Source organism: Balaenoptera musculus, chromosome 8 (genome assembly GCF_009873245.2).
Source record: "Balaenoptera musculus isolate JJ_BM4_2016_0621 chromosome 8, mBalMus1.pri.v3, whole genome shotgun sequence".
NCBI lineage: Eukaryota > Metazoa > Chordata > Mammalia > Artiodactyla > Balaenopteridae > Balaenoptera > Balaenoptera musculus.
The window spans coordinates 9,010,438-9,024,540 of NC_045792.1; the positions used below are offsets into that span (position 1 = coordinate 9,010,438).

At 42.4% G+C, this 14,103-nt stretch overlaps 1 protein-coding gene across 3 annotated transcripts in view; it reads left to right on the forward strand.

Annotated features, from left to right (window-relative positions):
* The window catches only part of SIAE (sialic acid acetylesterase), a 35,944-nt gene that overhangs the window by 14,270 nt on the left and 7,571 nt on the right, over positions 1 to 14,103 (forward strand). For all 3 annotated transcript variants that reach the window (XM_036860609.1, XM_036860610.1, XM_036860611.1), the window contains 4 exons: positions 6,649 to 6,787; positions 10,819 to 10,996; positions 12,407 to 12,516; positions 13,092 to 13,225. In XM_036860609.1, the coding sequence (XP_036716504.1) occupies positions 6,649 to 6,787; positions 10,819 to 10,996; positions 12,407 to 12,516; positions 13,092 to 13,225 (561 nt within the window). The remainder of the gene's footprint in view (positions 1 to 6,648; positions 6,788 to 10,818; positions 10,997 to 12,406; positions 12,517 to 13,091; positions 13,226 to 14,103) is intronic.

The following is a 14,103-nucleotide window of genomic DNA, read 5'->3' on the forward strand; positions in this document are numbered from 1 at the left end:
GTCTAACTTCATTCTTTTGCACGTGGATATCCAGTTCTCCCAGCATCAATTGTTGAAAACACTGTCCTTCCTCTATTGAATGGTCTTGGCACTTTTTTCAAAAATCCATTGGATATAGATATAGATATAGATATATATATATAGATATATATATATATATGGTTTATTTCTCGGCTAGTCTATTCCATTGGTCTATATGTCTCTTCTTATGGCAGTACCGTACTGTTTTAATTACTGTAGCTTTGTGGTAAGTTTCAAAGTTGAGACATGTGAGTGCTCCAACTTTATTCTTCTTTTTCAAGGTTGTTTTGGCTATTCAAGATCCCTTGTAATTCCATATAAATGTGAGAATATGATTTTCCATTTCTGCAAAAAAGGTTGTTGGAATTTTGATAGGTATTGTGTTGAATTTGTAGATTGCTTTGGGTAGTACTGACATTTTAACAATGTTAAGTCTTCCTATCCATGAACATAGAATGTTTTTCTATTAATTTAGATCTTCCTTTTTTTTTTCAGTAATATTTTATAGTTTTTCAGTGTACAAGTCTTTTACCTGCTTGGGTAGATTTATTCTGAAGTATTTTTCTTTTACATACTATTATAAATAGAACTTCTTTCTTAATTTCCTTTTAAGATTGTTCATTGCTCATTTATAGAAACAAATGATTTTTGCATTTTGATGTTGTACCCTGAAACTTTGCTGAATTTGTTTATTAGCTCTAGTAGCTTTCTTGTAGGTTCTTTTGGGATTTTCTATGTATAGGAGCATATTATCTGCAGTTAGAAATAGTTTTACCTTTTTTTTTTTTGCAATTTGGATGCCTTTTATTTCTTTCATCTTGTCTAACAGCTCTGGCTAGAACTTCCAGTACAATGTTGAATAGCAGTGGTGAAAACAGACATCCTTGTCTTGTTCTTGGTCTTAGGGAGGAAGCTTTCAGTCTTTCTATGATGTGACCTGTGGGTTTTTCATAAATGCCTTTTATCATATTGAGAAAATTTCCCTCTATTCCTACTTGTCTTAGAGTTTTTATCATGAAAGTTTGTTGAATTTTGTTAAATGTCTCAGGCTTAGTTTTAATGACTATACTACAACTATATCTGACCTAACTAACAGGGCCATTATGAAGATTAAACTATTTTGTTTGTCTCTAAAAGGCCCTTAGAAATTGAAAAATGATGTCTAAATATAAGATGTCATTATTTAAAAAAGCTTTTTATTGTAAAAACATAAAACACACACAGAAGTTAAGAGACTTATAAAGACTTATATATCCATCACCTAGATCGACAGTTGTAAGTATTTTGCCATATTTGATTTATCTGTTTGTTGTTGTTATTGTTGAACCATCCCAAGGTAAGCCGCACGCAGACACCTTGATACTTCAGTTAGGGGTCATGTGTCAAATTGATATATATATTCATATATCAAATTAATATATATATATATATTTTTTACACAGAAATAAGAGCCATTGATGACTCTTTTTGCTCAACTTTTTCATGGCCTGGGATTTCTTTTGTTAGTGTCAGTTTTTTTCTCTGTTTCAGTCATGGCCTTTGAAGATTAATTTTTCTTAAATTTTGAGAACTAGCATTTTTTTCTCCCTTATTGTAGCTATAGAGAGACTTCACTGGGCTCTTGTTTACCCTGATAGCATGTCGGGAGGAAGAGCACTACATGAGCTCCCAGGTAGGGGATGGGGCATATACAGTACCTGGAGAATCAAGTGGGACAGAACAAGGGAATGCCGACCTGCCAATACGTTGTCAGTGATGAAACTCATCTTGAAGTGTTCCTGTGCCCATTGCTATTAGAGGATAGGGCCCCTCTGACACACGATGAGTGAGGTCTCTTAAGTAACGCTGGATAAAAAGGACATTGAAAGAGTTATCAAGGGAGAAAGTTTCTTAATTGTTAATTGGTATCCTAGCAAGACAATGGTGGTAGAACAAAAGCCTTGGTGCTAAATGTCTTTAGCACTGAGATTTCTTTTTAAAAACAACTCCACCTTCTAATTGAACACAAAAACAGTCTAGAATAAAGAGAGTGGATTTCTAGGTACGGTGTGATGGGGTTATTGCTTTTGGGCCTCAGAATTGTCATTGCTTTGTTTAGTGGAAGCTATCTGATTTCAAAATAAAAGTAAGCGAGACCATTGCTGTTTCATATATATTAGGATAAGGGCTGGACGGTAGCAAGTTCATAGACATATTTAAAGATTATCAGCTTAAAATATTGCTGAAAGATGAGTAAATATTTTTCACTCAGTATCAGACATCCAGAGAAATTAGTGTGAGTTAAATTCTTTGGCACATTTGAAATTGGAATTAGTTTTCTTTGCTTGTCTGTATTTTTTGATTTTTCTATAATGAGCATGAAATAACTATAATTTTTAAGAGCAAGTTAAAAAATCAAGAAATTGATATTCACCTAACTGATATCTTAAATATCTATCAAAGGCTCAGTTTACAATAAAGAGGCACGTTATATAAATAAGAATCTTAGGAATAAATGATTTAATTTGCATTATTCATCAGAACTAATATGTTTATATACTTTGATGTGTACTTTCATTTGTTTCCTTTAATAGGTTGAGATCTTGAAAAGATTGTCTTCCCTAGCTCTTTCTCTAAAACTCAGTTCCTCCTCAAGTTGATTTTTATTTCCTTGCCTTTTTTCCATTATCTACTTCTCCATCTTTGAGAAATATTTAAATTTGAGATTTAAAAACCTCTACAGCTAGACCATGATCTCAATTAATCTTTTTTAAAAAATTTATAAAATTGAGTCCTTGCGCATACTTATGATTTCTTGTTTTGCTTCTATAGCTTCTACCCCTTATGGTTTCTTCCTTTTTTTTTTTTTCCTTTTTTTAACCAATTAATAAATAATGCTCCTAAAAAGATTCTACTCTGGACATCTCTACTTCCTTTCATTATTAGTTTTCTAATTTAAAAATCTAAATTCTTGCATTTATGTCTTCCTAACCAATATTTTTCTTAGTCTTGCTTCCTGCCCTACTTAAGTATACGGAAACCTTTTGAATTTAAATGTTTATTAAACTGGACTTTAACTGGGCTTTAACTGGGCTCCCTTTTAACATAAGTGAATAGAAGCAAAATTGAAGTTTTATCTCTTGATAGAAAGCATGGTTTTATATAGAAGTGGGATTGCTGTTAACTCATTAAGGAAAACAGTATTTTCCTTAATGCTTTAATTACAGTTCTCTGTTTGCACAGAAAGGCACGGACCAGATCTATTTGTATCTGTACAGTCAGGTTTTCAGCCGCAATCTGTGCCAGGGGATCTCATCCCATTCTCTGTCAAGCTTAATCAGATTTTGATTGTTAAGACAGAACACATTCTTTCTGCCTGGAATTTACTCTTAAGCATATTCTGTATTAAACTACGGCTACAAGCTCTGAGATACAGGGAAATAGAAAAAAGATTCCATCTGAAAAAGACAAGTGTTAATTTTTTTTATTTGTTTGTTTTAAATCACGCACTTAGTCTGCAAGACTGAATTTTAGGGGCTGACAGTACCAAAAGGCAAGTTTTCTAGTCTCTTAACCCTCGGTAGAACTTTATTTTTTGATCAAAAGGATGCTTTACATGACTCCTCCTTGATTCCACTTGCTCCTTTCCCCCTGAAGACTCCCAACACACACGCGCGTGTACACACATAGAGTCTCTGTCTTTCTCCTTCTCTCCCTCCATGTGACTTTTCTGAGGAGATAAGATTTCCACTATAACCAACCACTCTTCACAGTCAAATGAGGGAAATGGCAGATTGTATGCCCATCTTGTTGTTAGGGTAAAGTGGAATTTTAAAATCAAGTGTTATTTATAACACTGAGTGAGATGTTTATAAATGGAGGAAAGTCTAAATGTTCATCTGTCACCTCCTAAGTCAGGGTATGTCTTAAGACTTGGATATTTCTAGTTAGCTCGGAAGAAGATGGCCAACATTAGATAGAAAGCCCATTTTTCAATATCTCAGCAATCCCCACATTCCTGCTTTACAAATAGGGGAATTAAAATCCAGAAGAGAAGGGCTGGTGCCACATTACAATACCAGATTCATAGGAGTTGTGATGACTGGCTTATTTGTAGTTATTCTCTGGACTAAATCTGCTATACTGTACTGTGGTAGAAGGTAAAGTAACATACAGGATCCAAATTCTTTTAAGTAAAGTTTCCCTGTGTCCGTCAGTGCGTGCACTTGTGTGCACATACACACACACATTCACACACATGCCTTGCTCCCCTGTGCAGACCCCATGCCAAGATTCTCTGAGGAAATAGATTCTTGACGTTTCTTCATTAATTCAAGAATGTAGTATAAAGGTTACAAAATGAACACCAGTGAGCAGCTGCTTTGATGGTGAACTGCGGGTCCCCAGAGAGGTGGTAGGGCTCTCCCAGTCGCTGCAGCCTTAATGACTTCAAATACCTTGGTATTCATTTACATCCTCATTTCAATACTTGGTAGAAACATAATTACACTGAGGTGTTTGATGAGATGAAATTTGATCTCAGCAGATGGAGTAAGGCTTCCCCTCTCATCAGCAGGGAAACCAAGTGTCATTTAAATGAAAATCTTCCTGAAATCTCTTTATTCCTAAGTTTGCTGCCAGTATCCCCAAGGAAATCCTTCCATCAAAAAGGCTTGGTGATATTGGGACAGGATACCAATTTCAGAAGTAATTGTCATCAGATGCAGCAAGAATTTCCCCCCACCCCCATTTTTGCTAACACTGTCTGTGGCTTTCGAGCTTTGGCTTGAAATAATACACAAATGTGAGTTTGAAAATGGAAGTTTTCCAGCCAGTGCTTTGGATCCAGTTCTGTGTGCTGGTAACAACAGAGGAGGATGCCAACCCCCGCCCCGCCCCGCTCCCCCCAATTCTGTTGGCCTTGCAGTACTCTACAGTGTTAGCAACGGGTCTAAAAGACAAGACGCATGTTCCCGGCACTGCCCCCTGAAACTAGCATCTCATTGCGAGGAGGCACTGGAGTTCCCAGTCGGTGCAGAAGCTGGTGTGGGTGGAGAGAAGCAGTTTCATCCCCTGTTTCCATGGAAGCAACATACGATCCTTAGTGCTTGGTGCAGAACTGAATTTCAAGGGAGGCGACTTTTTACAGGTACTTGCTGCTGAAAAATAACTTCCCTGCCAAAATATACTGTGAGTGCATTAGTCTCTTCTTAGTCTTTAATGTTTATTTTACATGAAACTTGCCAGGGAAGATCCTGAACAAGCAGGTCTGGATTTCCTATGGAATTTTCCTGAGACCATGTGTGGAAAGACCAGTAACCCTGACAGCCTAGAGCTGCCATTACCCAGGGAGCATTTCAGGCTGCGGCTCCCACTGGGACCTAAAGAGCCATTTCTTTTGCATCTGGCCGTCTTATTGGCCACAGCAGGCTCAGCGGCAAGTCAAAAGGCGATTCAGGGGGCAGCGCATTTCAATGAAATGCCCTGTGGAGGCGCTCTGGCTGCTCCTGCACTGCAGCGGCGAGGCCAGCTGCATTCTCTGTGGCGGGTGGGAGGCAAAGCCCGCCAGCTGCACACTCTGTGGCCAGCGGCCAATGGAAAGCGGCCCAGCCTCCTGTGCCTCTCGCTGTGGCAGTCCTGTCTCAGCTGGAGCTCTTGTTCCCGGAGGCCAGTGGTAACTGGCTTTCTGGAGGCTCCTGTTAGGCCTTTGTTTTGGGAAGACCAGACTGTCCAGGGGGATGGAGAGAAGACCAGAAAAAACAAACACTAATTAGAAAGCAAAACAATATATTTATGATACATTCTTTTTAAAATAAAGAGAAACATAACTACTGAAAAATCAGGATTGAAGGAGATAGCACTTACATGTAAGCCCAGAGAGGAATGATGCTTCATAGGACTAACAATGAAACCAGTCGGTGTAGCACACACATTCGTGTCCAGAAGAACCCTAAGCCAGTCCTGTCACACTCTTGGCAACTGGTGAGGTTTCAAAAAGTGCTTTGGGAAAAAGTGCTGTGTCTTTGGACGGACCCTTTTCTTTGGTTTCTTGGGACTGTTGTCAGCAATCACCCTGAACACCACCTTTCACACTGCCAGGCCTCCCGTGTTTTTCCTGGGTGATTTTCCAGGACTGAGATGAGGAGATAAGCATCTTGAGGCTGATTTCAGGATGTTTCAGGAGTTCAAAAATCGTTTCTCAGGTGTGTTTCTTTTGAATATACATCTCTCATGGCCTATGGATTACATAAACTTACCTCCCCACGGCCTTTTGGGCTCCATTTAAAAAAAAAGTTAATGCCATGGCTTTATGTTAGCAAATACTTTTTCTTAATAGAAGTATTTTCGTTCAAGATATCGGCCTTCTTTAGCCTAAACCCATCCACAGCTCCTCTCATCTAACACAGACTTGTCTTTGAGATCTCAGATTTCATTGTGTTCCCACCTTCTTTGGGGACATGATTTATCATGGTCTCTGTGGATCAAGGCGATCCGGACCAGCCCACCACTGGTTCTGATTAGTCATTTGGTTTGGGTATCCTAAAGGCTCAGAAGGAGCTCGGAGGGTTGGTGTGTACCAGGAGGCAGTAGCATCGTTGACCATCCGCTAGGTCGGTGTCGGAAATGACGTTCCTGCTTCTTTTCCAGATATTTAATGCCACAAGCGAGCTGTCGAACACAGCTGCCTATCAGTCTGTCCACATCCTCTCCGTGTCTCTCAACCAGGCTCAGCAGGAGCTGGAGGACCTTGCCGAGGTTGATTTGCGGTGGTCCAAGCCCACCTTGGGTAAGTGGTCGCTGGAACGCATGCCATCTCTTCTGTGAGGGGCTGGTGCCCTGCTTGCAATCTGTGATCCTGAATTAGGTTCTGATCTATTTCATCCTTTTATTCATTTCTTGTCGACCCCTCCCCCATTCCTGATGGCACCTGTTTCATACATTTCTTCCCAAGACTCCACAGTGACTCTTGCCCCCTTGCTCTGAGGAGATGGCGCTTCCTCCAACTTCATCAGTCCCATTGAGGCCACTCAGCACAAGCTCCGCCAGCATCTCTTCAGCGCCTGACGCTCTCTTCTCCTCTTCTCTTTCTTCCTTTGTTTCTGTGTCTGAACACAGCTGACTGTTTCCTTTCAGGTCTGCCTCTGATGCGGGCTCTTACCTTCTCCAGGGCCTTCTCTTATCCCTCAGGCTCTGTCCTTTTACCCCACCGTCCAGTCTGCGCGAAATCTTTAGTTCAGGCTGCTCTGCGTCAGGCTCTGATCTAGGCCCCGAGGGTGCAGCTGTGATTGGGGCAGACACAGCCCCCTGCCCTCAGAGCTCTGCTTTTCTTTTATTCTAACAAAACCAAGCGAAGCAAAGCATAACACACACCCTTCTCCTGGTACCTCACCTCTCTCCTTTGCTCTGTTAAACCTTTTTAGAACATCTTCATTGCCTTCCAACGTGTTCACTCTTTAACCCTTTATAATCTGGCTTCTGCGTCCAGGTCAACAACTGGTTCCCCCAAGGTTACTGCTGTTCTTCTACCATGCACTCTGGACACCCCGTAGCATTGGCACTGCTGACTGCTGCTTTTAGAAGCTGCGCCTTCCTCTGAGCCTGCTTGGTACTTCCTTTCCTTCGTTCGCCCTCTCTGTCCTCTCCCTGCCTGTTTGTTTGCTTTCTTCAGTCCCTTCCTCCAGACGTGGTCGCTTGTGCTCTTTCTGGTCCGTTTTCTCTTTCACCTGTACATGCTTTACCTTGGTAACCTCAATTGCTCCTACATTTTCAAGTATTAATTCATTCAGCCAATATTTAGATGCCCACTATGAGCTAGGCGCTATTCTAAGTGCCGGGGATACAGCAGAGAATAAAGCAGGCAGGCACGCCTGGTCTCCTGGATGGAGCTTACAGTCTAGTGAGGGAATACAGAAAACGAATAATAAAATTAGTAAATTATATACGAGGTATTGATACTATTCAGTATCACACTGTCAGAACTTTCCCTTTAAGAACTCAGGAACTGAATAGATTTGGGTAAACTTTTTAATGAATCCTTTGGTCCGTGAACTCTTAATGCATGTCATCCAAAACTCAGGAATCAATTAGATTTGGATAAGGTATTATACCTTGCTGTCGGCTCCATTTCACTCTCTGAACGCAGAGACTCAAATTTTTGAGCATCAAGGGATAGGTTAGATGGTGGTGCTTGCTGAGACAGAAGTAAGTACATAAAATACATCAGGGAAGGGGGGCAGTACTGCTGGGGCTGGGATGGGGTGGTGGTTTCCAGCTTAGAGCGGCCACGGAGGTCCCAGCTGAGAAAGGCAGCATTTCCGTAATAACCTGATAGAGGTGAGGCCACGCAGGTGTGTGGGGAAGAGCCTAGTAGGTCAAGCCCCTCTCACATTTCCAGTCTCTGCAGCCTCTTCTACTGCCCTCATATCTCTGACTGCAGCTGGGAAGGGTCTCTGATTTTAAAGACTCCTGGAATTAGCTTGGCCCTATCTAGATAATTCAGGACAATCGCCCCCTCTCTAGTCCTTGCTCTTGAAAACACCTGCGATGTCCCTTTAGCCACGTAAGGTTCATTCACAGGTTCCAGGCACTGGACTCCGGACACCTCTGGGGGCTGTACTGCCCACCACACGTTCTCATTCTCGCGCATTTTCAAGCGGCTTCCGTTTCCTTTACCCCACGATGTGCCTCTAACCCCCCCTCCAGTTTTATCTTATACCATTCTCCTTTTGTAATCTATGCTCTAGGCAAATACTTTAAAAACTGTCCAGTTTTACGTACCTTTGTACATACTGTTTCTTCTGCCTAGAATGCCAGCTCTACTTCCTGGACTCCTGTCTTTCAGGGCCGCCCCACCTCCCTCCCCTTCCCGCTTAATTACCTCTTCCCTCTACCTGCCCATCAGTGAGTCACCTTTATTCCAGCTGCCCACAGCTACCCAGCACCAGCCAATGAACATTCACTGACTCTGCACTGGGTGCCAGACATGGAGAATATAGAAGTCCTAAGGGTTTAGTGGGGTGAGGGAAACACCAGGCACAGAGTATGCCCGGAGCACACGGAAGGAGGTCCGCCCTCACCTGGTATTTAATGATCTGCCTTTCATTTCATATTCTTTCTCTTGCTGTTAAAACCCCTTAACACTTGTTTATACCTCTTAAAGCACTAAACCATATTTTGCGATCTGTTTTACTCAGCTGAATATTTGTCTTATTCTGTAGAATATAAGACCTCTGAGGAGAGGTTCCTTGTCTCTCCACATCCCTTTAATTACTGTACCCCTATCATCTAGAAGCGCCTGGCACCTGGTGGGCGCTCAATCCATTTTAATTGATTTGAAACTGACTTCAATTCCTACTATTACGCTATCCACGTTTTGAGAGCTGAACTGTATTGAGTTTTGATCTTTCACATGCCAAGCCAGTGATCTACACATAGTGGTTCTTTAACAGCTGTTGGATTGGATTGATCCCATCAGCTGCGTGTGTTCATGTTCCCCTCCTTTTTTTTTTTTTAATTAATTTATTTATTTGTTTTGGGTTTTTTTTTGGCTGTGTTGGGTCGTCATTGCTGTGGGCAGGCTTTCTCTAGTTGCAGCGAGCGGGGGCTACTCTTCGTTGCGGTGCATGGGCTTCTCATTGTGGTGGCTTCTCGTATTGCGGAGCACGGGCTCTAGGCACACAGGCTTCAGTAGTTGTGGCACGTGGGCTCAGTAGTTGTGGCTTGCGGGCTCCTGAGCGCAGGCTCAGTAGTTGTGGTGCACGGGCTTAGTTGCTCCACAGCATGTGGGATCTTCCCGGACCAGGGCTCGAACCCGTGTCCCTTGCATTGGCAGGCAGATTCTTAACCACTGCACCACCAGGGAAGCCCCTCACGTTCCCCTCTTCACCAGCTTTCTTCTAACATGGAAATTGCCTCTTCTGGTCTGTGTTGGTTACAGGGCTGTATGGACGAATGAGCTAGATGATGCTGAACATTTATTTATTTTTAAAAGATTTATTTATTTATTTATTTATTTGTTGGGTCTTAGTTGTGGCATGCGGGCTTCTCTCTAGTTGTGGCGTGTGGGTTTTCTCTCTCTAGTTGTGGCGCGTGGGCTCCAGGGCACATGGGCTCCGTAGTTTGCAGCACACAAGCTCTCTAGTTGAGGCACACGAGCTCAGTAGTTGTGGCACGTGGGCTTAGTTGTCCCGCTGCATGTGGGATCTTAGTTCCCTGACCAGGGATCAAACCTCCGTCCCCTGCATTGTAAGGCGGATTCTTTACCACTGGACTACCAGGGAAGTCCCGATGTTGAACATTTAAACACTGGTTTTGGTTTCTGTTACATTCCCTTTTGGCCAAACTCCCCATCACTTGTTTGTTCTTGTTTTCATTACCATAGCTATAAAACTGGGTATAAAACTACCCAGAAAAAATATACCTTTCTTCTCGACATTGCCCCATGCTTGCTTGTTCCCTTCCACAGAGCTAAGTGGGGATGGATGCTGGGAAAGAGGAGCACGTAGGTGAGGGTGGAATGGGTGCCAGCGGCCTTTCTGCCCCTCACCTATTGCAGAGGAGTATTAATCTTCCTAGATTCTCAGGGCGCTGCACATGGTGGGGAAGCAGGGGGATGCCTGCTTGCCTGGCCAGAGAGCCTTTGGCTTTCTGCTAGCGAGACAGCTGCCTCTCAATCTTATCCTGCTCTTGGAAAGTCTCAGAAAGAAATGCAAGGCCTGACCCACACCCATTCTTCTCACCTAGACCCACCTAGGAGCTGCAGTCCGTATCCATCTACTTTTTCCGTGACTGTTTTTCTTTAACTGTCTCTCCGAACAGAAAACTTGGGCCATGGCAATTTCACGTACATGTCAGCAGTGTGCTGGCTCTTTGGGCGTTACCTGCATGACACTCTGCGGTATCCCGTGGGGCTGCTCTCCTCCTCGTGGGCCGGGACGCCCATTGAAGCCTGGTCGTCTGGAAGGTCACTGAAAGCCTGTGGGGTCCCGAGGCAAGGGTAAGAAAGCATCCTCTGGTCTGGGAGAAAGCCAGCCAGGAAATTTTGTAAGAGAGAAGGATCATGGTCTCCTTTGGGGAGTCAAGAGTGTGTTGAATGTACAAATATGTATTAAATGTGTGAAACTTATTCAGGTATTATTTTCACTGTCATCAGCACCACAATCATCTGAGAATATGTCAGGAAGTAATTATGACCCTTTTCCTTAATAATAGTGATAGCTAATACTTCATAGAAGCTTTCTAAATACTGGATACTGTTGTAAGCACTTTATATATATTAACTCACTTAATACAACACTTTCTTGAAGTGGATATTATTAACATATGATGGAAAAAGGTACTAAGTCTGAGAGAGATTTAGTGACTTGCTTGTGGACACGACTAGTAAGTGATAAAGTCTGGTGTCAATGTCTGTGCTCTTAACCACTGTCCTGTGTTGCCTGTGAGAATAAACACAGTCTAACAGTTTGGAAGAACAAGTACACATGTAATCAGAGAAGTGCATTAGAAGACTGATGGTGAAAGCACGCTCAGGAAAAGCTGGATCAGGAAGAATATTTGGGGGTGGGGGAAGGGAGAGAAAAGGCTGGTTAATAACATCTTGACACTAATGTTAAAATAGAGATGAACAATATGTGAACTGCTTTCACAGACCTTGTCTCATCAGTTCTGGGAAGAGCATGGACTTGAGCTCTTGGTATATCTTGGGTAAAGGCCTGCCTGTTGGGGAGTGAAGTTATCCAGTTTTGGAACAGAAAGACTTGCCTTCGGTAGAGTTGGAGGAATCTAAAGCCAGGCTTCCCAGATCTCTGGGGACATGGCAGGGACAATAGCAAGGGGAAGTGGCCATTCTCATATGCAGCTGCTGCAAGTGTAAATTCATACAAGTATTGCACAGAGACAATTTAGGGACATGTTCAAAGTCTTAAGAAAATGTGCCTTTTGACCTGGCAATCTCATTTCTGGGAATTTATCTTAAGGAAATAATTAAGACTGTATGCAATGATTTAGCTCTAAGGAAGATAATCATGGCATTGCTTATAAAAGCAAAGAGCTTAACACAATCTCAGTGTCCATGCATTGAGTACTAGTTAAATAAACTTATTGCCTGTGTGATAGACTCATTAAAACGCTCCTCCTCCCTGGTCTTAATCACTAGATGGAAACCGGGATGGCCCCGTCTGAACTCACAGAAAGCTGACTGATGACAGTTATTCTGGGAAGAACCTGGAGTGAAATTTGGAGACTGTCCTCATGTTTTCATGGAAACAGAGTGGTTGAATTGAACTCTGTGTTGCTTTCATCAGGAGTTTGACCCGAGTGAAGCTGGATAGATGCCCAGCTCAGGGATCGTCATGTGATTAGTTATTGGCTCTCTCTTGACACTTGTGCGTCTTACTGATTTCAGGTCCATGCCATCTGATCTGGAAACTGGTCCCAGTGAATACTCTGTTCTCTGGAATGCCATGATCCATCCGCTCCGTAATATGACTCTGAAAGGGGTGATATGGTACCAGGGTGAGTGTTCAGTTTGCTGGTTTTCCATTGTATCAGTTAGCTGTTGCTGCACAAGAAACCACCCCAGAACTTAGTGACTTCAAACAGTAATAATATTAGTGAGCTCACTATTCTGTGGGTTAGCGGGGTAGTTTTTCTGTCTGGGCTGCTTTGGCTACTTTCTGCTGGGATCTCTTATGTGCCTTTGGCCACCTGGCAGGTTGTCTGGTGGCTGAATGACCTAGCATGGCCTCTTCCTCACGTCTCTTGACTGGGGCCGTCTGTCTGCCGGGGCCTCCTGGTTCTCACGTGGCCTCTCATCCTTCAGCAAGCTAGATCAGACTTAATTTATCATTTACATGGCAGTGTCAGGGTTCCAGGTGTATCAGGAGAGAACAAACCACAGAGCTGAATTGCTTTTCAAGCCTCTGCTTGCATCGTGTTTGCTGATGCCCCATTGGCCAGAGCAACCACAAGGCCAGTCCAGGGAGACCGCAGGAAGGCCCGCCACCTAAGGGCATGCGTAGAGGTTGGGGAGCAGTGCGGCTGCCTTTGCATCTACCCCAAACTCTTCTCACAGTTTGGACTCTTTTTAGGGGAGTCCAATGTAAACTTTAACAGGGACCTGTACAATTGTACGTTCCCTGCACTTGTTGAAGACTGGCGCCAAACCTTCCACGATGGCTCCCAGGGGCAGACAGAGCGCTTCTTCCCATTTGGATTTGTCCAGGTATGTGCTGAGAGGAAGAGGGTTCATGGGCTTTGGTGTGGGGAGGTGCTGTTGAGATCTCTTCCCTGGAATCCGTCTTCCTTTTTTTGCTCTCCTAGCTTGCCAGCTGGTCACGAACTGAATGTAACTTAATTCATCTCAGTTTACTGATGGGACAATTACATCTTAAAAAAAGTTAATAAGTAACCAATATTTCGTCTTATTAAAAAGCATTACATGTTCATTAAAGAAATATTAAAGAGAAAGGCAAAAAAAAAGAAGCTAAAAACACTTATAATTCCACAATCCAGAAATAAGCAGACCTTTTCTGCTCATATATTTTTGAAATAGGATCCATACCATAATACTGTATCATATCTTGCTTTTTCTCTTAACGTCATATTGTGAACATTTTTCATGCCAATAAATATTAATCTTCAGCACAGTTTACAACGATTGGAGGGTGTTCAGAAATATGGTTGTATTGTAATTTAACTAGTCTTCCATAGATAGGCTCTTAGGTTGCTTTAAACGTTTTGCCTTTATAAGCAGTGGCATGTTTATTTTCCTTCTAGCTAAATCATTGCACACGTGCTTAATTATTTCCATAAGATAAATTCCCAGAAATGAAATTACTAGGTTAAATTGCACACTTTTTTTTTTTTAAATACTAATTGTAAAGTCTGCAGTGGGTATATAGGTGTTCAACGTTTTTCCAGATTTTATGTTTTTGTTTTTTTTAAATTTTTTATTTATTAATTATTTTTATTTTTTAATTTTTTTTTTTTTTGGCTGTGTTGGGTCTTCGTTTCTGTGCGAGGGCTTTCTCCAGTTGCAGCAAGCAGGGGCCACTCTTCATCGCAGCACGTGGGCCTCTCACTATCGCGGCCTCTCTTGTT